The 24,456-nt window shown below is 50.7% G+C and overlaps 1 protein-coding gene across 13 annotated transcripts in view; it reads right to left on the minus strand.

The window, feature by feature from the left end:
* Nucleotides 1-18,316, minus strand: part of LOC146751099 (proto-oncogene vav-like) — a 79,572-nt gene extending 61,256 nt beyond the window's left edge. For 2 of the 13 annotated variants that reach the window (XR_014941912.1, XR_014941911.1), the window contains exons 1-4: nt 17,808-18,315; nt 12,176-12,285; nt 9,386-9,487; nt 2,833-2,921 (exon numbers count right to left, since the gene is read on the minus strand). Coding sequence is in view for 10 of the 13 variants with exons in the window: in XM_085535606.1 (XP_085391732.1) it covers nt 2,833-2,921; nt 9,386-9,487; nt 12,176-12,285; nt 17,808-18,032 (526 nt within the window). In the remaining 3 variants the exon portion in view is untranslated. Of the gene's footprint in view, nt 1-2,832; nt 2,922-7,285; nt 7,320-9,266; nt 9,294-9,385; nt 9,488-12,175; nt 12,286-17,807 lie in introns of those variants that run through there. The other 11 variants (XM_085535602.1, XM_085535603.1, XM_085535605.1 and 8 more) reach the window with 10 other exon arrangements.
* Nucleotides 18,317-24,456: the final 6,140 nt, after the last annotated feature.

Below are 24,456 nucleotides of genomic sequence, written 5' to 3' on the forward strand. Positions count from 1 at the left end.
ATAACCTACCCCACAACCCACCCCATACCCAAAATCCCCCCCACCCTATAACCCCACCCCATAATCCACCCTATATCCCACCCCATAACCCCATACCCCACCCCATAACCGACCCTATAACCAACCCCATATCCCACCCCATAACCCCATACCCCACTCTATATCCCCATAAGCCACCCTATAACCCCATAACCCACCCCATAACCCACCCCATAACCCTATAACCCCATAACCCACCCTATAACCCCATAACCCACCCCATAACCCACCCCATAACCCCATAACCCACCCCATAACCCACCCTATAACCCCATAACCCACCCTATAACCCACCCCATAACCCCATAACCCACCCCATAACCCACCCTATAACCCCATAACCCACCCCATAACCCCATAACCCACCCTATAACCCACCCCATACCCCACCCCATAACCCCATAACCCACCCCATAACCCACCCTATAACCCTATATCCCACCCCATAACCCCATATCCCACCCTATAACCCCATAACCCACCCCATAACCCCATAACCCACCCTATAACCCCATAACCCACCCCATAACCCCATAACCTACCCCATACCCCGCCCTATAACCCACCCCATAACCCACCCCATAACCCCACCCCATAACCCCACCCCATAACCCCATAACCCACCCCATATCCCCCCCAGACCCCTTTTAACCCCCCCACCCCATAACCCCACCCCATAACCCACCCTATAACCCCATAACCCACCCCATATCCCATATCCCCATATCCCCACCCCTATAACCGACCCTATAACCTGCCCTATACCTGCCCCTATAACGGCCCTATAACCGCCCCTATAACCCCACCCCATAACCCACCCCATAACCCGCCCTATAACGGCCCTATACCGCCCCTATACCCGCCCCTATACCGGCCCTATACCAGCCCCTATAACCGCCCCTATAACCCCACCCCATAACCCACCCCATAACCGACCCCATACCGGCCCTATACCGGCCCTATACCGGCCCTATAGCGGCCCTATACCGACCCTATAGCGACCCTATACCCGCCCTATAGCGGCCCTATAGCGGCCCTATAACTCACCGGCCCTATACCCGCCCTATACCCGCCCTATAGCGACCCTATACCCGCCCTATAGTGGCCCTATACCGGCCCTATAGCGGCCCTATAACTCACCGGCCCTATACCCGCCCTATACCCGCCCTATAGCAGCCCCATAGCGGCCCTATAACTCACCGGCCCTATACCCGCCCCATAGCGGCCCTATACCGGCCCTATAACTGCCCCTATAACCCCACCCCATAACCCACCCCATAACCCACCCTATAACCCCCCCTATAACCCCCACACTATAACCCACCCCATAACCCCATAACCCACCCCATAACCCCATAAGCCACCCTATAACCCCATAACCCACCCCATAACCCACCCCATAACCCACCCTATAACCCACCCCATAACCCCATAACCCCATAACCCACCCCATAACCCCATAACCCACCCTATAACCCACCCCATAACCCCATAACCCACCCTATAACCCACCCCATAACCCCATAACCCACCCTATAACCCACCCCATAACCCACCCTATAACCCACCCTATAACCCACCCCATAACCCTATAACACACCCTATAACCCACCCCATAACCCCATAACCCCATAACCCACCCTATAACCCCATAACCCACCCCATAACCCACCCCATATCCCCATAACCCACCCCATAACCCCATAACCCACCCTATATCCCACCCCATAACCCTATAACCCCATAACCCACCCTATAACCCCATATCCCACCCCATAACCCCATAACCCACCCTATAACCCCATAACCCACCCCATAACCCACCCCATAACCCCATAACCCCATAACCCCATAACCCACCCTATAACCCACCCCATAACCCTATAACCCCATAACCCCATAACCCACCCCACAACCCCATAACCCACCCTATAACCCCATAACCCACCCCATAGCCCACCCTATAACCCCATAACCCACCCCATAACCCCATAACCCACCCCATAACCCACCCTATAACCCCATAACCCCCACCCTATAACCCACCCCATAACCCTATACCGCCCCTATACCCGCCCTATAGCGGCCCTATAACTCACCGCCCCTATACCCGCCCTATAGCGGCCCTATACCCGCCCTATACCCGCCCTATAGCGGCCCTATAGTGGCCCTATAGCGGCCCTATAACTCACTGGCCCTATACCCGCCCTATACCCGCCCTATACCCGCCCTATACCCGCCCTATAGCGGCCCCATAGCGGCCCTATAACTCACTGGCCCTATACCCGCCCTATACCCGCCCTATAGCAGCCCTATAGCGGCCCTATAACTCACCGGCCCTATACCCGCCCTATACCGGCCCTATACCCGCCCTATAGCGGCCCTATAACTCACCGGCCCTATACCCGCCCTATACCGGCCCTATACCCGCCCTATAGCAGCCCTATAGCGGCCCTATAACTCACCGGCCCTATACCCGCCCTATACCGGCCCTATACCCGCCCTATAGCGGCCCTATAACTCACCGGCCCTATACCCGCCCTATACCGGCCCTATACCCGCCCTATAGCGGCCCTATAGCGGCCCTATAACTCACCGGCCCTATACCCGCCCTATACCCGCCCTATACCCGCCCTATACCCGCCCTATACCCGCCCTATACCGGCCCTATACCGGCCCTATACCGGCCCTATAGCGGCCCCATAGCGGCCCTATAACTCACCGGCCCTATACCCGCCCTATACCCGCCCTATACCCGCCCTATACCCGCCCCATAGCGGCCCTATAACTCACCGGCCCCACAGCTGCCCACCCTGCCCAGACATTCCTTATGAGCCGGCGCCCGGCAACGGGAGCAGCGATAGCCCTGATAGAACGTGCCTCTATGGGGCGGGGTGTGGGGCGGGGTATGGGGTTATGGGATATGGGATATGGGGTTATGGGATGTGGGGTTATGGGGTTATGGGGTTATAGGGTTATGGGGTTATGGGGTTATGGGATATGGGGTGGGATATAGGGTGGGTTATGGGGTTATGGGGTTATGGGGTGGGTTATATGGTGGGTTATAGGGTTATGGGGTGGGTTATGGGGTTATGGGGTTATGGGGTGGGTTATGGGGTTATGGGGTTATGGGGTGGGATATGGGGTGAGATATGGGGTTATGGGGTTATGGGGTTTTGGGGTTATGGGGGTTATGGGGTTATGGGATATGGGGTTATGGGGTGGGTTATAGGGTTATGGGGTTATAGGATATGGGATATGGGGTTATGGGATGTGGGGTTATAGGGTTATGGGGTTATGGGGTTATGGGGTGGGTTATGGGGTGGGATATAGGGTTATGGGATACGGGGTTATGGGGTTATAGGGTTGTGGGGTGGGTTATGGGATTATGGGGTGGGTTATGGGGTTATGGGGTTATGGGGTTATGGGGTTATGGGGTTATGGGGTTATGGGGTGGGATATGGGGTTATGGGGTTATGGGGTTATGGGGTTATGGGTTATGGGGTTATGGGGTTATGGGGTTATGGGGTTATGGGGTTATGGGGTGGGATATGGGGTTATGGGGTTATGGGGTTATGGGTTATGGGGTTATGGGGTTATGGGGTTATGGGGTTATGGGGTTATGGGGTTATAGGGTTATGGGGTTATGGGGTTATGGGGTTATGGGGTTATGGGGTGGGTTATAGGGTTATGGGGTTATGGGGTTATGGGGTTATGGGGTTATGGGGGTTATGGGGTTATGGGGTGGGTTATAGGGTGGGTTATAGGGGTTATGGGGTGGGTTATAGGGTGGGTTATGGGGTGGGTTATAGGATTATAGGGTGGGTTATGGGGTGGGTTATGGGGTGGGGTTATGGGGTGGGTTATGGGGCAGGTTATGGGGTGGGATGTGGGGTGGGTTATGGGTTCAGTGGGATTTGGGGGGGGGTTAATGGGTTGGGGGGGGGAAAAAAGGGGAACCATTAGTACATCCAACCCCCCCACCCCATAACCACACCCACCCCATAACCCCCCCACTCCATTAACCCCCCACCCCATAACCCTACCCCCAACCCCATAACACCCCCTACCCTATAACCCCCCCATATCCCCCTCCACCCCATAACTCTATAACCCTCCCATCCACCCCCACCCCACCCTATAACGCCCCCCACCCCATAACCCCCCCCTTCCCCATAGCCCCCATTCCCCCCCATAACCCCCCCATACCCCCTATATCCCCCCATGTCCCCAAACCACTTCATTCCCCCCCAACCCCATAACCACCCTATAACCCCATAACCCCCCCCATACCCCCTATATCACCCCCCCATAATCCCCCATATCCCCATAACCCCCCCATAACCCCATAACCACCCCAAAACCCCCCCACCCTATAACCCCCCCCTAATACACCATAACCCCCCCATAACCCCATAACCACCCCATAACCCCCCCCACCCAATAACCCCATAACCACCCCATAACCCCCCCCACCCAATAACCCCATAACCACCCCATAACCCCCCACCCTATAACCCCCCCCCAAATACACCATAACCACCCCATAACCCCCCCAGACCCCATAACCCCCTATAACCCCATAACCAAATACCCCCTATATCCCTCCACCCCATACCCCCATAACCCCATAACCCCCCCATAACCCCATACCCCATACCCCCTATATCACCCCCCCCCATAACCCCATAACCCCATAACCCTATATGCCCCCACCCCATAACCCCATAATAACCCCATATCCCCTATATGACCCTATAACCCTATATAACCCTATATAACCCTATATCCCCTATATAACCCTATATCCCACCTCATTAGCATGGTACAGGCCCTGCAGGTCGTTGTTTCCCCATACCCCATATCCCCTATAACCCCATAACCCCATAATAACCCTATAACCCTATATCCCCTATAACCCTATAACCCTATATCCCCTATAACCCTATAACCCTATATCCCCTATAACCCTATAACCCTATATCCCCCATATAACCCTATATATCCCCACCTCATTAGCATTGTACAGGCCCTGCAGGTCGTTGTTACCCCATAACCCCATAATAACCCCATAATAACCCTATAACCCCATAATAACCCCGTAACCCCATAATAACCCCATAATAACCCAATAATAACCCCATAACCCCATAACCCCATAATAACCCTATATCCCCTATATGACCCTATAACCCTATATAACCCTATAACCCCATAATAACCCCATAACCCATAACCCTATAACCCCATAATAACCCTATATCCCCTATATCCCCCATATAACCCTATATATCCCACCTCATTAACATGGTACAGGCCCTGCAGTAACCCATAACTCCATAATAACCCCATAATAACCCCACAATAACCCTATATCCCCTATAACCCTATATAACCCTATATCCCCTATATAACCCTATAACCCTATATCCCCTATATCCCCTATATAACCCTATATAACCCCATATGTCCCACCTCATTAGCATGGCACAGGCCCTGCAGGTCGTTGTTTCCCCATAACCCCATAATAACCCCATAATAACCCCATAATAACCCCATAATAACCCTATATCCCCTATAACCCCATAACCCCATAATAACCCTATATGACCCCATAATAACCCTATATCCCCTATATAACCCTATATAACCCCATATATCCCCACCTCATTAGCATGGTACAGGCCCTGTAGGTCGTTGTTTCCCCATACCCTATATCCCTTATAACCCTATATCCCCTATAACCCTATATCCCCTATAACCCCATAACCCCATAATAACCCCATAATAACCCCATAATAACCCCATAATAACCCCATCATAACCCCATCATAACCCCATCATAACCCCATCATAACCCCATCATAACCCTATAACCCTATATAACCCCATATAACCCTATAACCCTATATAACCCCATATAACCCTATAACCCTATATAACCCCATATAACCCTATAACCCCATAATAACCCCATATAACCCCATAACCCACCTCATTAGCATGGCACAGGCCCTACAGTAACCCATAACCCCATATAACCCTATATGACCCTATAACCCTATATGACCCTATATCCCCTATATAACCCCATATAACCCTATATATCCCCACCTCATTAGCATTGTACAGGCCCTGCAGTAACCCATAACCCCATAATAACCCTATATGACCCCATATAACCCTATATAACCCCATAATAACCCTATATAACCCCATATAACCCTATATGACCCCATAATAACCCCATATAACCCCATAATAACCCTATATAACCCCATAATAACCCCATAACCCCATAATAACCCCATAACCCCATAATAACCCTATATAACCCCATATAACCCCATAATAACCCCATAATAACCCTATAACCCTATATAACCCCATAACCCCATAATAACCCCATAATAACCCTATAACCCCTATAACCCTATATCCCCTATAACCCTATATAACCCCATATAACCCCATATAACCCCATATACCCCACCTCAATAACATGGTACAGGCCCTACAGTAACCCATTACCCCATAATAACCCCATAATAACCCCATATCCCCTATATAACCCTATATAACCCCATATATCCTCTATATAACCCTATATAACCCCATATATCCCCTATATAACCCTATATAACCCCATATATCCCCTATATAACCCTATATAACCCCATATATCCCCTATATAACCCTATATAACCCCATATATCCCCTATATAACCCTATATGACCCTATATAACCCTATATAACCCCATATATCCCCTATATAACCCTATATGACCCCATATATCCCCTATATAACCCTATATAACCCTATATCCCACCTCATTAGCATGGCAGAGGCCCTGCAGTAACCCATAACCCCATAATAACCCCATAATAACCCCATAATAACCCCATAACCCCATAATAACCCTATATGACCCTATATGACCCTATAACCCTATATCCCCCATATAACCCTATATATCCCACCTCATTAGCATGGTACAGGCCCTGCAGTAACCCATAACCCCATAATAACCCCATAACCCCATAATAACCCTATATGACCCTGTATCCCCTATATAACCCTATATGACCCTATATCCCCTATATAACCCTATATGACCCTATATCCCCTATATAACCCTATATGACCCTGTATCCCCTATATAACCCTATATGACCCTGTATCCCCTATATAACCCTATATGACCCTATATCCCCTATATAACCCCATATAACCCTATACCCCACCTCAATAGCATGGTACAGGCCCTGCACGTTGTGGTCTCCCCATACCCTATATCCCCTATAACCCTATATCCCCTATAACCCCATAACCCCATAACCCCATAATAACCCTATATGACCCTATATCCCCTATATAACCCCATAATAACCCTATATCCCCTATATAACCCCATATAACCCCATATATCCCACCTCATTAGCATGGCACAGGCCCTACAGTAACCCATAACCCCATAATAACCCCATAATAACCCTATATAACCCCATAATAACCCTATAACCCCATAATAACCCCATAACCCCATACCCCTTATATCCCCCCACCCCAAAGCCCCATAATCCCATAACCCCATAACAATAACCCCATATCCCCTATATAACCCTATATCCCCTATATAACCCTATATCCCCTATATAACCCTATATCCCCTATATAACCCTATAACCCCATATAACCCCATATACCCCACCTCATTAGCATGGTACAGGCCCTGCAGGTCATTGTTTCCCCATACCCTATATCCCCTATATCCCCCATATAACCCCATATAACCCTATATAACCCCATAATAACCCCATATAACCCTATATAACCCTATAACCCCATAACCCCATATAACCCCATACCCACCTCAATAACATGGCACAGGCCCTGCAGGTCATTGTTTCCCCATACCCTATAACCCTATATAACCCTATATAACCCTATATATAACCCTATAACCCTATAACCCTATATCCCCTATATGACCCTATATCCCCCATATAACCCCATATAACCCCATATAACCCTATATGTCCCACCTCAATAGCATTGTACAGGCCCCATAATAACCCTATAACCCTATATGACCCTATGTCCCCTATATAACCCCATATCCCACCTCATTAGCATGGTACAGGCCCTACAGTAACCCATAACCCCATAATAACCCTATATGACCCTATATGACCCCATATGACCCTATATAACCCTATAACCCCATATAACCCCATAATAACCCCATATAACCCCATATAACCCCATAACCCCATATAACCCCATATAACCCCATATAACCCTATAACCCCATATAACCCCATATAACCCTATATAACCCCATATAACCCCATAATAACCCCATATAACCCCATATAACCCCATATAACCCCATATAACCCCATATATCCCCCATATAACCCCATATAACCCCATATATCCCCTATATAACCCCATATAACCCCATATAACCCCATATAACCCCATATAACCCCATATAACCCCATATAACCCCATATATCCCCCATATAACCCCATATAACCCCATATAACCCCATATAACCCCATATAACCCCATATAACCCTATAACCCTATATAACCCCATATAACCCCATATAACCCTATATAACCCCATAACCCCATATAACCCCATAATAACCCCATAACCCCATAATAACCCCATAATAACCCTATATAACCCCATAATAACCCTATATAACCCCATATAACCCCATATAACCCCATATAACCCTATAACCCCATATAACCCCATATAACCCCATAATAACCCTATATAACCCCATAATAACCCTATATAACCCCATAATAACCCTATATAACCCCATAATAACCCCATATAACCCCATATAACCCCATATAACCCCATATAACCCCATATAACCCCATATAACCCTATAATAACCCAATATGACCCCATAATAACCCTATATAACCCCATATAACCCCATATAACCCCATATAACCCCATATAACCCCATATAACCCTATATGACCCCATAATAACCCCATAATAACCCTATATGACCCTATATCCCCTATATAACCCTATATGACCCCATAATAACCCTATATAACCCCATATAACCCTATATGTCCCACCTCATTAACGTGGTACAGGCCCTGCAGGTTGTGGTCTCCCCATACCCTATATCCCCTATATGACCCTATATAACCCCATATCCCCTATATCCCCTATATCCCACCTCAATAGCATGGTACAGGCCCTGCAGTAACCCATAACCCCATAATAACCCTATATGACCCTATATCCCCTATATGACCCCATAATAACCCTATATAACCCTATATCCCCTATACCCACCTCAATAGCATGGTACAGGCCCTGCATGTCGTGGTCTCCTCGAATGAGCACATGGCGAAGTCGTGTCCGTCCGACTGAGCGTGTGCGGGAAACACGTTGGAGCTGCGGGGGCACAGCACACACCCCATAGACAACATAGAGCCCTATAGAGCCCTATAGAGCCCATAATGACCCCATAATAACCCCATAGAGCCCATAGACCCCATAGACCCCATATATCCCATATACCCCATATACCCCATACACCCCACAGACCCCTCAGACCCCATAACTCCATATCCCCTATAAACCCCATAACCCCATAACCCCATATTAATCCCATAACCCCATAACCCCATATCCACCCCATAACCCCATAACCCCATAACCCCATAACCCCATATTAACCTCATAACCCCATAACCCCATATCCACCCCATATACCCCATAGCCCCCATAACCCCATAACATCTATGGGGTTTCCCTACAGCGCCATCTCGAACTGCTCCAGTCACATCCAACCCCATAGACTCCATATACCCCACAGACCCCATATACCCTATAAACCCCATAGACCCCATAGACCCCATATACCCCATAGACCCCATATACCCTATAAACTCCATAACCCCATAGACCCCACAGATCCCATAGCCCCCATATAGGGTCACCCAAACCCCATAGACCCCATAGCCCCCATAGACCCCATAGCTCCCCATATAGGGTCACCCAACCCCCATAGACCCCATAGCTCCCATAGACCCCATAGACCCCATAGCTCCCATATACCCCCATAGACCCCACAGACCCCACAGACCCCACAGACCCCATAACCCCATAACCCCATAACATCTATGGGGTTTCCCTACAGCGCCATCTCGAACTGCTCCAGCCACATCCAACCCCATAGACCCCATAGGCCCCATATAGGGTCACCCAAACCCCATAGCCCCCATAGACCCCACAGACCCCATATACCCCATAGAACCCATAGACCCCCATAGACCCTATAAACCCCACAGACCCCATACACCCCCATAGACCCCACAGACCCCATATACCCCACAGACCCCATAACCCCATAACCCCATATCCAACCCATAGACCCCATAGACCCCATAGACCCCATAGGCCCTACAGACCCCATAGACCCCACAGACCCCATAGAGCCCATAGCTCCCATAGCCCCCATAGACCCCATAGCTCCCATAGCCCCCATATAGGGTCACCCAAACCCCATAAACCCCATAGCCCCCATATAGGGTCACCCAAACCCCATAGACCCCATAGACCCCATAGTCCCCATAGCCCCCATAGACCCCATATACCCCATAGCCCCCATAGACCCCATAGACCCCATAGACCCCATAGCCCCCATATACCCCATAAACCCCATAACCCCATAACCCCATATCCACCCCATAACCCCATATCCACCCCACAACCCCATAACCCCATATCCACCCCATAACCCCATAACCCCATATCCACCCCACCACCCCATAACCCCATATCCACCCCATATCCACCCCATAACCCCATATCCACCCCACAACCCCATAACCCCATAACCCCATAACCCCATAACCCCATAACCCCATAACCCCATAACCCCATATCCACCCCATAACCCCATAACCCCATACCCCATAACCCCATAACCCCATACCCCATAACCCCATAACCCCATAACCCCATAACCCCATAACCCCATAACCCCATAACCCCATATCCACCCCATAACTCCATATCCACCCCATATCCCCTATAAACCCCATAACCCCATAACCCCATATTAACCCCATAACCCCATAACCCCATAACCCCATATCCACCCCATAACCCCATAACCCCATATCCTCCCCATAACCCCATATCCTCCCCATAACCCCACAACCCCATAACCCCATAACCCCATAACCCCATAACCCCATAACCCCACAACCCCATAACCCCCATAACCCCATAACCCCATATCCACCCCATAACCCCACAACCCCATAACCCCATAACCCCACAACCCCATAACCCCCATAACCCCATAACCCCATATCCACCCCATAACCCCACAACCCCATAACCCCATAACCCCATAACCCCATAACCCCACAACCCCATAACCCCCATAACCCCATAACCCCATATCCACCCCATAACCCCATAACCCCATAACCCCATAACCCCATATCCACCCCATAACCCCATAACCCCATATACCCCATATCCACCCCATAACCCCATATCCACCCCACAACCCCATATACCCCATATACCCCATATACCCCTTAGCCCCCATATACCCCATATACCCCATATATCCCATATACCCCATAGCCCCCACAGACCCCATATACCCTATAAACCCCATAACCCCATAATAACCCCATATCCCCTATATAACCCTATATAACCCTATAGAATAAATCTATAGGGTGCCCTACAGCGCCATCTCAAACTGCTCCAGCCACATCCAACCCCATAGACCCCATAGACCCCATATACCCCACAGACCCCACAGACCCCACAGACCCCACAGACCCCATAGACCCCATATACCCCATAACCCCATAACCCCATAACCCCATAACCCCACAGACCCTATAAACCCCATAACCCCATAAGATCTATGGGGTTTCCATACAGCGCCATCTCAAACTGCTCCAGCCACATCCAACCCCATAGACCCCATAGACCCCATATAGAGTCACCCAAACCCCATATACCGCATAGACCCCATATACCCCATACCCCCATAGAGACCCCATAACCCCATAACCCCATAACCCCATAAGATCTATGGGGTTTCCATACAGCGCCATCTCAAACTGCTCCAGCCATTTGTTCTTGATGTCGCGGGTCTTGAAGTGCAGCTCGTAGCCCTGAAGGCCGCCATTGGGAACCAGCAGTAATGTGTGGGACCACTATGGGGTTATATGGGGTTATATGGGGTTATATGGGGTTATGGGGTTATGGGGTTATATGGGGTTATGGGGTTATGGGGTGGATATGGGGTTATGGGGTTATGGGGTTATGGGGTTATGGGGTGGATATGGGGTTATGGGGTTATGGGGTATGGGGTTATGGGGTTTATAGGGGTTATGGGGTTATGGGGTTATATGGGGTTATGGGGTTATGGGGTTATGGGGTTATGGGGTTATATGGGGTTATGGGGTTATATGGGGTTATATGGGGTTATATGGGGTTATGGGGTTATATGGGGTTATGGGGTTATATGGGGTTATGGGGTTATGGGGTTATATGGGGTTATGGGGTTATGGGGTTATATGGGGTTATGGGGTTATATGGGGTTATGGGGTTATGGGGTTATATGGGGTTATGGGGTTATGGGGTTATATGGGGTTATGGGGTTATATGGGGTTATGGGGTTATGGGGTTATATGGGGTTATGGGGTTATATGGGGTTATGGGGTTATGGGGTTATATGGGGTTATGGGGTTATATGGGGTTATGGGGTTATGGGGTTATATGGGGTTATGGGGTTATATGGGGTTATGGGGTTATGGGGTTATATGGGGTTATGGGGTTATGGGGTTATATGGGGTTATGGGGTTATATGGGGTTATGGGGTTATGGGGTTATATGGGGTTATGGGGTTATATGGGGTTATGGGGTTATGGGGTTATATGGGGTTATGGGGTTATATGGGGTTATGGGGTTATGGGGTTATATGGGGTTATGGGGTTATATGGGGTTATGGGGTTATGGGGTTATATGGGGTTATGGGGTTATATGGGGTTATATGGGGTTATATGGGGTTATATGGGGTTATGGGGTTGTGGGGTTATGGGGTTATGGGGTTATGGGGTGGATATGGGGTTATGGGGTTATGGGGTTATGGGGTTATGGGGTTATGGGGTTATGGGGTTATAGGGCAGGTTATGGGGTTATGGGGTTATGGGGTTATGGGGTGGATATGGGGTTATGGGGTTATGGGGTCTATGGGGTTATGGGGTTATGGGGTTATGGGGTTATGGGGTTATGGGGTTATGGGGTTATGGGGTTATGGGGTGGATATGGGGTTATGGGGTTATGGGGTTATGGGGATATGGGGTTATAGGGCAGGTTATGGGGTTATGGGGTTATGGGGTGGATATGGGGTTATGGGGTTATGGGGTTATGGGGTTATGGGGTTGTGGGGTTATGGGGTTATGGGGTTATGGGGTTATGGGGTTATGGGGTGGATATGGGGTTATGGGGTTATGGGGTATGGGGTTATGGGGTTTATAGGGGTTATGGGGTTATGGGGTGGATATGGGGTTATGGGGTTATGGGGTATGGGGTTATGGGGTTTATAGGGGTTATGGGGTTATGGGGTTATATGGGGTTATGGGGTTATGGGGTTATGGGGTTATGGGGTTATATGGGGTTATGGGGTTATATGGGGTTATATGGGGTTATATGGGGTTATGGGGTTATATGGGGTTATGGGGTTATATGGGGTTATGGGGTTATGGGGTTATATGGGGTTATGGGGTTATGGGGTTATATGGGGTTATGGGGTTATATGGGGTTATGGGGTTATGGGGTTATATGGGGTTATGGGGTTATGGGGTTATATGGGGTTATGGGGTTATATGGGGTTATGGGGTTATGGGGTTATATGGGGTTATGGGGTTATATGGGGTTATGGGGTTATGGGGTTATATGGGGTTATGGGGTTATATGGGGTTATGGGGTTATGGGGTTATATGGGGTTATGGGGTTATATGGGGTTATATGGGGTTATATGGGGTTATATGGGGTTATGGGGTTGTGGGGTTATGGGGTTATGGGGTTATGGGGTTATGGGGTTATGGGGTTATGGGGTTATAGGGCAGGTTATGGGGTTATGGGGTTATGGGGTTATGGGGTGGATATGGGGTTATGGGGTTATGGGGTCTATGGGGTTATGGGGTTATGGGGTTATGGGGTCTATGGGGTTATGGGGTTATATGGGGTTATGGGGTTATGGGGTTATATGGGGTTATGGGGTTATGGGGTTATGGGGTTATATGGGGTTATATGGGGTTATGGGGTTATGGGGTTATGGGGTTATGGGGTGGATATGGGGTTATGGGGTTATGGGGTTATGGGGTTATAGGGCAGGTTATGGGGTTATGGGGTTATGGGGTGGATATGGGGTTATGGGGTTATGGGGTTATGGGGTTATGGGGTTGTGGGGTGGATATGGGGTTATGGGGTTATGGGGTCTATGGGGTTATGGGGTTATGGGGTTATGGGGTGGATATGGGGTGGATATGGGGTTATGGGGTTATGGGGTTATGGGGTTATGGGGTGGATATGGGGTTATGGGGTTATGGGGTTATGGGGTTATGGGGTGGATATGGGGTTATGGGGTGGATATGGGGTTATGGGGTTATGGGGTGGATATGGGGTTATGGGGTGGATATGGGGTTATGGGGTGGATATGGGGTTGTGGGGTTATGGGGTGGATATGGGGTTATGGGGTTATGGGGTTATGGGGTGGATATGGGGTTATGGGGTTATGGGGTTATGGGGTTATGGGGTTATGGGGTGGATATGGGGTTATGGGGTTATAGGGCAGGTTATGGGGTTATGGGGTGGATATGGGGTTATGGGGTTATATGGGGTTATGGGGTTATGGGGTTATGGGGTTATGGGGTTATATGGGGTTATGGGGTGGATATGGGGTTATGGGGTTATGGGGTTATATGGGGTTATGGGGTGGATATGGGGTTATGGGGTTATATGGGGTTATGGGGTTATGGGGTTATGGGGTTATATGGGGTTATGGGGTGGATATGGGGTTATGGGGTTATGGGGTTATGGGGTTATGGCGTTATGGGGTGGATATGGGGTTATGGGGTTATGGGGTTATGGGGTGGGTATGGGGTTATGGGGTTATGGGGTTATGGGGTGGTTATGGGGTTATGGGGTTATGGGGTTATGGGGTGGATATGGGGTTATGGGGTTATGGGGTTATGGGGTGGTTATGGGGTTATGGGGTTATGGGGTGGATATGGGGTTATGGGGTTATGGGGTTATGGGGTTATGGGGTGGATATGGGGTTATGGGGTTGTGGGGTGGATATAGGGTTATGGGGTTATAGGATCCAATATGGGGTTATGGGGTTATGGGGTGGATATGGGGTTATGGGGATATAGAGCAGGTTATAGGGTGGGGTTCTCTATGAGGTTATGGAGTGGGGTTATAGGGCAGGTTATAGGGTGGGGTTCTCTATGGGGTTATGGGGTTATAGGGCAGGTTATGGGGTGGGGTTCTCTATGGGGTTATAGGGGTGGTTATGGGGTGGGGTCTTCTATGGGGTTATGGGGCAGGTTATGGGGTGGGGTTCTCTATGGGGTTATGGGGTTATAGGGCAGGTTATGGGGTTATGGGGTCCAATATGGGGTTATAGGGGTGGTTATGGGGTTATGGGGTGGGGTTCTCTATGGGGTTATAGGGCAGGTTATGGGGTGGGGGTCTCTATGGGGTTATGGGGTTAATATGGGGTTATAGGGTGGGGTTCTCTATGGGGTTATGGGGTTATAGGGCAGGTTATGGGGTTATAGGGCAGGTTATGGGGTGGGGGTCTCTATAGGGTTATAGGGCAGGTTATGGGGCAGGTTATGGGGTTATGGGGTTATAGGGCAGGTTATGGGGCAGGTTATGGGGCAGGTTATGGGGCAGGTTATGGGGTTAATATGGGGTTATAGGGGTGGTTATGGGGCAGGTTATGGGGCAGGTTATGGGGCAGGTTATAGGGTGGGGTCTCTATGGGGTTATAGGGTTATAGGGTGGGGTTCTCTATGGGGTTATGGGGTTATAGGGGTGGTTATGGGGCAGGTTATGGGGCAGGTTATGGGGCAGGTTATAGGGTCGGTCTCTATGGGGTTATAGGGGTGGTTATAGGGGTGGTTATGGGGCAGGTTATGGGGCAGGTTATGGGGTTAATATGGGGTTATGGGGCAGGTTATGGGGCAGGTTATGGGGCAGGTTATAGGGTCGGGTCTCTATGGGGTTATGGGGTTATGGGGCAGGTTATGGGGCAGGTTATAGGGTGGGGTCTCTATGGGGTTATAGGGGTGGTTATGGGGCAGGTTATGGGGCAGGTTATGGGGCAGGTTATGGGGCAGGTTATGGGGTTATGGGGCAGGTTATGGGGCAGGTTATGGGGTGGGGTCTCTATGGGGTTATAGGGGTGGTTACGGGGCAGGTTATGGGGTTATAGGGGTGGTTATGGGGCAGGTTATGGGGCAGGTTATGGGGCAAGTTATGGGGTTATAGGGGTGGTTATGGGGCAGGTTATGGGGCAGGTTATGGGGCAGGTTATGGGGTGGGGTCTCTATGGGGTTATGGGGTTATGGGGCAGGTTATGGGGCAGGTTATGGGGCAGGTTATGGGGTGGGGTCTCTATGGGGTTATAGGGTTATAGGGTGGGGTTCTCTATGGGGTTATGGGGTTATAGGGGTGGTTATGGGGCAGGTTATAGGGGTGGTTATGGGGCAGGTTATGGGGCAGGTTATGGGGCAGGTTATGGGGTGGGGTCTCTATGGGGTTATAGGGCAGGTTATGGGGTTATAGGGCAGGTTATGGGGTTATAGGGGTGGTTATGGGGCAGGTTATGGGGCAGGTTATGGGGCAGGTTATGGGGTTAATATGGGGTTATGGGGTGGGGTCTCTATGGGGTTATAGGGCAGGTTATGGGGTTATAGGGGTGGTTATGGGGTGGGGTCTCTATGGGGTTATGGGGTTATGGGGTGGGGTCTCTATGGGGTTATGGGGTTATAAGGGTGGTTATGGGGCAGGTTATGGGGTTATGGGGTTATGGGGTGGGGTCTCTATGGGGTTATAGGGTTGGTTATGGGGCAGGTTATGGGGCAGGTTATGGGGCAGGTTATAGGGCAGGTTATGGGGTTATAGGGCAGGTTATGGGGCAGGTTATGGGGCAGGTTATGGGGCAGGTTATGGGGCAGGTTATAGGGCAGGTTATGGGGTTATAGGGGTGGTTATGGGGCAGGTTATGGGGCAGGTTATGGGGCAGGTTATGGGGCAGGTTATAGGGTCGGTCTCTATGGGGTTATAGGGGTGGTTATGGGGCAGGTTATGGGGCAGGTTATGGGGCAGGTTATGGGATTAATATGGGGTTATAGGGGTGGTTATGGGGCAGGTTATGGGGTTAATATGGGGTTATGGGGTGGGGTCTCTATGGGGTTATGGGGTTATGGGGCAGGTTATGGGGCAGGTTATGGGGCAGGTTATGGGGCAGGTTATGGGGTTATAGGGGTGGTTATGGGGCAGGTTATAGGGCAGGTTATGGGGCAGGTTATGGGGCAGGTTATGGGATGGGGTCTCTATGGGGTTATAGGGGTGGTTATGGGGCAGGTTATGGGGCAGGTTATGGGGCAGGTTATGGGGTCGGTCTCTATGGGGTCGGTCTCTATGGGGTTGGATGTGGGACCTTCTTTCCGTCCTTGGCTCCGCTGTCGCTGTCCCGCACCTGGTGGTGCTGAAGTTCCACCACGTCCTTGGTCTCGTAATTGTCCCCGCGGCGCTTACAGATGATCAGGGCCTGGTCCAGCAGGAACCCGTATCTATGGGGCGGGGGGACCCACACATGGACCCATATGGGACCCATAGATGGACCCATAGATGGACCCATAGATGGACCCATAGATCGACCCATATGGGCCCCATAGATGGACCCATAGATTGACCCATAGATGGACCCATAGATGGACCCATAGATGGACTCATTGATGGACCCATTGATGGACCCATGGGTGCCCCATAGATGGACCCATAGATGGACCTATATGGGATCCATATGGGCCCCATAGATGGACCCATATGGACCCATGGGTGCCCCATAGATCGACCCATGGGACCCATAGATGGACCCATAGATCGACCCATATGGGCCCCATTGATGGACCCATAGATCGACCCATATGGACCCATAGATGGACCCCATAGATGGACCCATAGATGGACCCATAGATCGACCCATATGGGCCCCATAGATGGACCCATAGATTGACCCATAGATGGACCCATAGATGGACCCATATGGGCCCCATAGATGGACCCATAGATTGACCCATATAGGCCCCATAGATGGACCCATAGATGGACCCATGGGACCCACAGATCGACCCATATGGGCCCCATTGATGGACCCATAGATCGACCCATATGGACCCATAGATGGACCCATATGGACCCCATAGATGGACCCATTGATGGACCCATAGATCGACCCATATGGACCCATGTGTGCCCCATAGATCGACCCCATAAATGGACCCATAGATGGACCCATAGATGGACCCATAGATGGACCCATAGATGGACCCATAGATCGACCCATATGGGCCCCATAGATGGACCCATAGATTGACCCATAGATGGACCCATAGATGGACCCATAGATGGACTCATAGATGGACCCATAGATGGACCCATATGGGCCCCATAGATGGACCCATAGATGGACCCATAGATCGACCCATTGATGGCCCCATAGATGGACTCATAGATGGACCCATATGGGCCCCATTGTTGGACCCATAGATGGACCCATAGATGGACCCATTGATGGCCCCATAGATCCCCCTATAGTCTCAAGGCCTGGTCCAGCAGGAACCCGTATCTATGGGGCGGGGGGACCCACACATGGACCCATAGATCGACCCATGGGACCCATAGATCGACCCATAGATGGACCCATATGGACCCCATTGATGGACCCATATGGGACCCATTGATGGACCCATATGGGACATATGGGTGCCCCATAGATCGACCCATATGGGCCCCATAGATGGACCCATAGATGGACCCATATGGGCCCCATACATAGACCCATAGATGGATCCATTGATGGACCCATAGATGGACCCATAGATGGACCCATAGATGGACCCATATGGGACCCATAGATGGACCCATAGATGGACCCATATGGGATCCATATGGGACCCACAGGTGCCCCATAGATGGACCCATAGATGGACCCATAGATGGACCCATAGATGGACCCATAGATGGATCCATATGGACCCCATAGATAGACCCATTGATGGACCCATGGGTGCCCCATAGATGGACCCATAGATGGACCTATATGGGATCCATATGGGACCCATAGATGGACCCATAGATGGACCCATTGATGGACCCATATATGGACCCATAGATGGACCCATATGGGCCCCATAGATGGACCCATAGATGGACCCATATGGGCCCCATAGATGGACCCATAGATTGACCCATAGATGGACCCATAGATTGACCCATAGATGGACCCATAGATGGACCCATAGATGGACCCATATGGGATCCATATGGGACCCATAGATGGACCCATATGGGCCCCATTGATGGACCCATAGATTGACCCATATAGGCCCCATAGATGGACCCATAGTTGGACCCATGGGACCCACAGATCGACCCATATGGGCCCCATTGATGGACCCATAGATCGACCCATATGGACCCATAGATGGACCCATAGATCGACCTATATGGACCCTATAGATGGACCCATATGGACCCCATAGATAGACCCATTGATGAACCCATGGGTGCCCCATAGATGGACCCATAGATGGACCCCATAGATGGATCCATTGATGGACCCATAGATGGACCCATATGGACCCATAGATGGACCCATAGATGGACCCATAGATGGACCCATATGGACCCCATAGATGGACCCATATGGACCCCATAGATAGACCCATTGATGGACCCATGGGTGCCCCATAGATCGACCCATAGATGGACCCATATTGACCCCATAGATGGACCCATTGATGGACCCATGGGTGCCCCATAGATGGACCCATAGATCGACCCATATGGGATCCATATGGGACCCATAGATGGACCCATAGATGGACCCATAGATCGACCCATATGGGATCCATATGGGACCCATAGATGGACCCATAGATGGACCCATAGATGGACCCATATGGACCCCATAGATGGACCCATAGATGGACCCATAGATGGACCCATATGGGACATATGGGTGCCCCATAGATCGACCCATAGATTGACCCATATAGGCCCCATAGATGGACCCATAGATGGACCCATGGGACCCATAGATGGACCCATATGGACCCCATAGATAGACCCATTGATGGACCCATGGGTGCCCCATAGATGGACCCATATGGACCCCATAGATAGACCCATTGATGGACCCATGGGTGCCCCATAGATGGACCCATATGGGCCCCATTGATGGACCCATAGTTGGACCCATGGGACCCACAGATCGACCCATATGGGCCCCATTGATGGACCCATAGATCGACCCATATGGACCCATAGATGGACCCATATGGACCCCATAGATAGACCCATTGATGGACCCATAGATGGACCCATAGATGGACCCATATGGGCCCCATAGATGGACCCATAGATGGACCCATATGGACCCCATAGATGGACCCATATGGACCCCATAGATGGACCCATATGGACCCCATAGATAGACCCATTGATGGACCCATAGATCGACCCATATGGACCCATAGATGGACCCATAGATGGACCCATAGATGGATCCATATGGGACCCATAGATGGACCCATATGGGACATATGGGTGCCCCATAGATCGACCCATATGGACCCCATAGATGGACCCATAGATGGACCCATAGATGGACCCATATGGGCCCCATAGATGGACCCACAGATGGACCAATAGATGGACCCATAGATCGACCCATATGGGACCCATAGATGGACCCATATGGGCCCCATAGATGGACCCATAGATCGACCCATATGGGACCCATAGATGGACCCATAGATGGACCCATATGGGCCCCATACATAGACCCATAGATGGATCCATTGATGGACCCATAGATGGACCCATAGATGGACCCATAGATGGACCCATATGGGACCCATAGATGGACCCATAGATGGACCCATATGGGATCCATATGGGACCCACAGGTGCCCCATAGATGGACCCATAGATGGACCCATAGATGGACCCATAGATGGACCCATAGATGGATCCATATGGACCCCATAGATAGACCCATTGATGGACCCATGGGTGCCCCATAGATGGACCCATAGATGGACCTATATGGGATCCATATGGGACCCATAGATGGACCCATAGATGGACCCATTGATGGACCCATATATGGACCCATAGATGGACCCATATGGGCCCCATAGATGGACCCATAGATGGACCCATATGGGCCCCATAGATGGACCCATAGATTGACCCATAGATGGACCCATAGATTGACCCATAGATGGACCCATAGATGGACCCATAGATGGACCCATATGGGATCCATATGGGACCCATAGATGGACCCATATGGGCCCCATTGATGGACCCATAGATTGACCCATATAGGCCCCATAGATGGACCCATAGTTGGACCCATGGGACCCACAGATCGACCCATATGGGCCCCATTGATGGACCCATAGATCGACCCATATGGACCCATAGATGGACCCATAGATCGACCTATATGGACCCTATAGATGGACCCATATGGACCCCATAGATAGACCCATTGATGAACCCATGGGTGCCCCATAGATGGACCCATAGATGGACCCCATAGATGGATCCATTGATGGACCCATAGATGGACCCATATGGACCCATAGATGGACCCATAGATGGACCCATAGATGGACCCATATGGACCCCATAGATGGACCCATATGGACCCCATAGATAGACCCATTGATGGACCCATGGGTGCCCCATAGATCGACCCATAGATGGACCCATATTGACCCCATAGATGGACCCATTGATGGACCCATGGGTGCCCCATAGATGGACCCATAGATCGACCCATATGGGATCCATATGGGACCCATAGATGGACCCATAGATGGACCCATAGATCGACCCATATGGGATCCATATGGGACCCATAGATGGACCCATAGATGGACCCATAGATGGACCCATATGGACCCCATAGATGGACCCATAGATGGACCCATAGATGGACCCATATGGGACATATGGGTGCCCCATAGATCGACCCATAGATTGACCCATATAGGCCCCATAGATGGACCCATAGATGGACCCATGGGACCCATAGATGGACCCATATGGACCCCATAGATAGACCCATTGATGGACCCATGGGTGCCCCATAGATGGACCCATATGGACCCCATAGATAGACCCATTGATGGACCCATGGGTGCCCCATAGATGGACCCATATGGGCCCCATTGATGGACCCATAGTTGGACCCATGGGACCCACAGATCGACCCATATGGGCCCCATTGATGGACCCATAGATCGACCCATATGGACCCATAGATGGACCCATATGGACCCCATAGATAGACCCATTGATGGACCCATAGATGGACCCATAGATGGACCCATATGGGCCCCATAGATGGACCCATAGATGGACCCATATGGACCCCATAGATGGACCCATATGGACCCCATAGATGGACCCATATGGACCCCATAGATAGACCCATTGATGGACCCATAGATCGACCCATATGGACCCATAGATGGACCCATAGATGGACCCATAGATGGATCCATATGGGACCCATAGATGGACCCATATGGGACATATGGGTGCCCCATAGATCGACCCATATGGACCCCATAGATGGACCCATAGATGGACCCATAGATGGACCCATATGGGCCCCATAGATGGACCCACAGATGGACCAATAGATGGACCCATAGATCGACCCATATGGGACCCATAGATGGACCCATATGGGCCCCATAGATGGACCCATAGATCGACCCATATGGGACCCATAGATGGACCCATAGATGGACCCATATGGACCCCATAGATAGACCCATTGATGGACCCATGGGTGTCCCATAGATGGACCCATAGATGGACCTATATGGGATCCATATGGGACCCATAGATGGACCCATAGATGGACCCATAGATGGACCCATAGATGGACCTATATGGGATCCATATGGGACCCATAGATGGACCCATAGATGGACCCATAGATGGACCTATATGGGATCCATATGGGACCCATAGATGGACCCATAGATGGACCCATAGATGGACCTATATGGGATCCATATGGGACCCATAGATGGACCCATAGATGGACCCATAGATGGACCTATATGGGATCCATATGGGACCCATAGATGGACCCATAGATGGACCCATAGATGGACCTATATGGGATCCATATGGGCCCCATAGATGGACCCATAGATGGACCCATAGATGGGATCCATATGGGCCCCATAGATGGACCCATATGGACCCCATAGATGGACCCATTGATGGACCCATGGGTGCCCCATAGATGGACCCATAGATGGACCCATATGGGCCCCATAGATGGCCCCATAGATGGCCCCATAGACGGCCCCATAGATCGACCCATAGATGGACCCATATTGTCCCCATACCTCCCCCATACCCCCTATAGTCCCCCATATCCCCCCATATCCCCCATATCCCCCCTGTACCCCTTTATAGTCCCTATAATCCCCCCATATCCCCCCCTATAGCCCCCATATTCCCCCTGTATCCCCCCATATCCCCCCATACCCCCCATATCCCCCCATATCCCGCCCCATAGCCCCCCATATCCCTCCTGTACCACCCTATAGCCCCTATATCCCCCATATAGTCCCCACTGACCCCATAGCGGCCCTATATCTCCCCATTGACCCCATATAGTCCCCATTGACCCCCTATTGTCCCCATTGACCCCCTATTGTCCCCACTGACCCCATATAGTCCCCACTGACCCCATACCGGCCCTATATCTCCCCACTGACCCCATATAGTCCCCACTGACCCCATACCGGCCCTATATCTCCCCACTGACCCCATACCGGCCCTATATCTCCCCATTGACCCCATATAGTCCCCATTGACCCCCTATTGTCCCCACTGACCCCATATAGCCCCCACTGACCCCATATAGCCCCCACTGACCCCATATAGTCCCTATTGACCCCATATAGCCCCCACTGACCCCATATAGTCCCCACTGACCCCATTATGTCCCCACTGACCCCATATTGTCCCTACTGACCCCA

This window comes from Coturnix japonica, unplaced genomic scaffold (genome assembly GCF_054131305.1).
Source record: "Coturnix japonica strain WE unplaced genomic scaffold, WE-NBRP24 Scf139, whole genome shotgun sequence".
NCBI classification, from domain to species: Eukaryota; Metazoa; Chordata; class Aves; order Galliformes; family Phasianidae; genus Coturnix; species Coturnix japonica.